Source organism: Branchiostoma floridae, chromosome 5 (genome assembly GCF_000003815.2).
Source record: "Branchiostoma floridae strain S238N-H82 chromosome 5, Bfl_VNyyK, whole genome shotgun sequence".
In the NCBI taxonomy this organism is placed as follows: Eukaryota; Metazoa; Chordata; class Leptocardii; order Amphioxiformes; family Branchiostomatidae; genus Branchiostoma; species Branchiostoma floridae.
Window position 1 is genome coordinate 6,011,727 of NC_049983.1, and position 3,712 is coordinate 6,015,438.

Genomic DNA, 3,712 nt, shown 5'->3' on the forward strand with positions numbered 1-3,712 from the left:
CATATACTCCCATGCGTGCCTCATACGGACTTAAATATATACGCAGGTGTGACCCCACCTTTTGGTCCGTGTAACACCACCGGGTCTCATTCCATGATGCAACCAAGCGATTTGGAAGAGCGAATGACAAATTTTATGTCAAAACGAATCTTTCTACGCTACGCTGTATGTGCTTTGCTGTATTTTTAGTCATGCTTTAAAGGTGGGGTCATAAGTGCGTATATATCTAAGTCCGTATGAGGCGCGCATGGGAGTATTTGCCTCCACCAGGCCCCACAGGTCGTTGGAAAAATAATAGAAATTGGACAAACGTAAACAGGTAACATGTCGGACGAGTTAGCTGGGTCGCTAACCATACTTCTCGGTCAGCTAACTCATCTGGCATGTTATGTATCTATATTTGTCCAATTTGTACTATTTTTCCCGCGACCTGTGGAGCCTGGTAGAGACTAAGAGCTTCATACGCACCTCAAACGGACTTGAATATATACGCATGTGTGAACCCTGTGACCTTTACATTTTGCATGACATTCTTATCATGAAGTCAACGCCTGTTATACGAATTCAAATCGTAGCGAGATCGCAACGCGATCGCCGTCTGGAGGAAATGGGCGCCTAAGTTCAGCAAAATCGACTGACGTGATTCCCCAACATCTAATAATGAATTCGAATATAATTTAAACACTTAACTAAAAAGGGTGAGGCGCTATGATGTAAGCTCGTTTAGCAGATTAACATGGCTGTCGTGACATACACAGGCCACGAAAGTAGTTCGTCCACTTTAATCTATTCAAAGAAAATTACGTAAGGACCCCAAAAGGGCAGTGCCACTTGCCCCATCGCTTCAGTTTCTGCTATAGATAAAGTCATTTTAAGCGTCGTGTATTTCTTTGTTCCTATGACAGAAGTTAAAGGACATTTTTCTGTGATCCAGCTTGCTTTTCTGATTTTCATAAACAAATGTATCTTTTTATTTGAAATTTCGACAGTGGTTAAAGAGTTGTTTCAAACTTGGTTCTGTGATTGCATTATATTACATGATTTACAAAATTTCTTTTCACAGATGCCGGTATCCCCATTTCCGCGATTCTCGGTTTCGGCGGTGTCGGTGTTTGCTGGGTGTTCATGTGTTGCTTTTTTTGCTTTTGTCAACGAGGCGAACGTGAACGAAACGGGCCGACATACCCTACAAGACCCGTGCCGACTTATACCGTATCCCAGCACATCAGTATGAGTCCTACAGGAGTGCAGAACAACGCCTTTACTCCTGAGCAGCAACCCGCCTTCAATCCCCTGTACCCCCCTGCTTACAACCCACAAGCTTTACCCGTCGTTAGCTATCCAGCTAACACCACTGCATATCCTCCCCCTCCCCAATACCCTCCCTCCTCAGCCCCACCACTATCCCCTCCTGCCGCCCCCTCCTCCCCACCCCAAGATTTCCCCCCTCCACCGGTTTACGAAGATGCTGCGAAATCGCCTCCTCCTCAACCACCACCACCAGACTCTCCCTGAGTGAGTGTTCATCCACGGTACGCCTGTATATGGAGCTCCATATGTTGAAGACACCGCCGCCAAGTCAGACAGTAGTACCTTCTTCCAGACAGTCGTCTTCGCACAGACGAACCGGCTTCACTCCACTAACCTTTTATATAGCTAGTCCCTACCAGACTCCATGGGTTTCTGGAAAAATACCAATGGTTACACTATGACCGGCCAACTCTGGAAAATTCTTCAGTCTATTTGGCCACTTTGGGGATTTTGTTTTTCAAGTAACCCACGGAGTCTTGTAGACATGGACCGTACTTAAGCTGGGTTCGTATTAGCGCAACTAAATGACATATCATCTTAGACCAGCTGGCGTTGTACCAATCTAACCATAATGTCAGTTTTGAATTATGGAAGCTGTTTCAGCTATTACTAGTACCTCCAAGATCCAAATGCTTTTACTTAAACTATCTATGCTGGAACTTCACGTTTTTTTTTTATTTACTGCTGAGTGTTCAGTTGTCAGCTAGAAACCTCGTTTCACTATTGGTAGTAATATTGATCATAGTAATATCTTCAATAGGCTGTTCGTGGTTTTAAAGTGTACGTTGTCGCTGAATCCATTGGTGTTTCCTGACATTGTTTTGACTTATCTGGAATTATACATTATACATTAGACAGCTGTACTAGCCACCGAGTGTGCTATGTTCAAATACAATTTTCATGATCATAGATGATGATTTTATTGCAAACTAGGCCATGTTGATTTGATTATATGAGTCACATACTCTGGGGACCCAAAAACTGATGCAAGCGTGCGAGTAAAGAAAAGTTTAACAAATAAAATGTTGCCTCCATTATGAAAACTAAGTGGTCAGGCCAGGAAGGTTGAACAAATGACTGAACATACAGAATATATTACTGTATATCGAAAAATAGATTCTTCATTTTTGACAATTTGACAATTTACCCTTCAGCACATAATAATATGGCTACACACATAATCCAACCCACAAAAAAAAGACACACACACATTGTTCCCAATCACAGTTTCATCCACCATTTAGCACATGAATGATAAAGGCAAGACACAAAACCACATTTGCCAACTATGATTGGTCCAATAAACTCCAGAGCAGGTTGTTTCAGTCAGGACCAATACATGTCATACTGATTACTAAACGCACAAAACCAAAGTATGAGATTCTACCCAGGCTAGATATCACTAAGACAAAACACACCTAAATATACGCCACATTAATGTATACAATAAATTTCCCCAATATCAAACCTGCATTGTCATTTGTGCTGAAAACACCATCCACACACAGGTAAAAAAATTGTTCCTGTCGCTTTCACCAAACACAAAAGCAAACTGTTTAACATACCTGTGCCGAACACCCTCACAACTAAACACCCCTGTCCCTGCATTATCCATACACATTGGGCCACAAAGTATACATTTGTCTGAATGTTTAGCTTAGTCTTCTGCTGTCTGTTGTTTGCAACAGCATTTGAACGGGAGCATGATAAAATTACGTATCGCCCTGACACATGCCCGGGCCCGACCGCGGGCGTTTTTCCTCACTGCTTTGTCTTCGGCGTTGTTCTGTCCAATGTCATTCATGTCGCCTGTACCGTATTGAGTTTTGTCAGTGTCGTGTACTGTAATGTCACATGTGTCTTCAGTTTTTCGTAAGTCGTCTACACTAACGTCACATTCAGTCTTTCGTAAGTCGTCCACAATACTGTCAGTCGCAATGTCACTTGTGTCGTCCACTACTACTGTCACGTCTGATACAGTCACAGTCTGTCCGTTGTCTGTCTGTCTCTTGTCCTCTTTCTCCTCCTTCTCCTCCTCCTCCTCCTCCTTCTCCCCCTTCTCCTCCTTCTCCTCCTCCTTCTCCTCCTCCTCCTCCTTCTCCTCCTCCTCCCCCTTCTCCTCTTTCTCCTCCTCCTTCTCCTCCTCCTCCTCCTTCTTCTCCTCCTCCTCCTTCTCCTCCTTCTCCTCCTTCTCCTCCTTCTCCTCCTTCTCCTCCTTCTCCTCCTTCTCCTCCTTCTCCTCCTTCTCCTCCTTCTCCTCCTCCTCCTTCTCCTCCTTCTTCTCTTTCTCCTCCTCTATCTCCTCCTCCTTCTCCTCCTTCTCCTCTATCTCCTCCTCCTTCTCCTCCTTCTCCTCCTCCTCCTCCTCCTTCTCCTCCTCCTTCTCCTCCTCCTCCTTCTC

General features: G+C 44.3%; 1 protein-coding gene across 1 annotated transcript in view; it reads left to right on the forward strand.

The window, feature by feature from the left end:
- Positions 1-1,970, forward strand: part of LOC118415381 (vegetative cell wall protein gp1-like) — a 2,871-nt gene extending 901 nt beyond the window's left edge. Inside the window, exon 2 of the mRNA XM_035819945.1 lies at positions 1,064-1,970. Coding sequence (XP_035675838.1) covers positions 1,064-1,515 — 452 coding nt within the window. The 3' untranslated portion in view covers positions 1,516-1,970. The remainder of the gene's footprint in view (positions 1-1,063) is intronic.
- Positions 1,971-3,712: the final 1,742 nt, after the last annotated feature.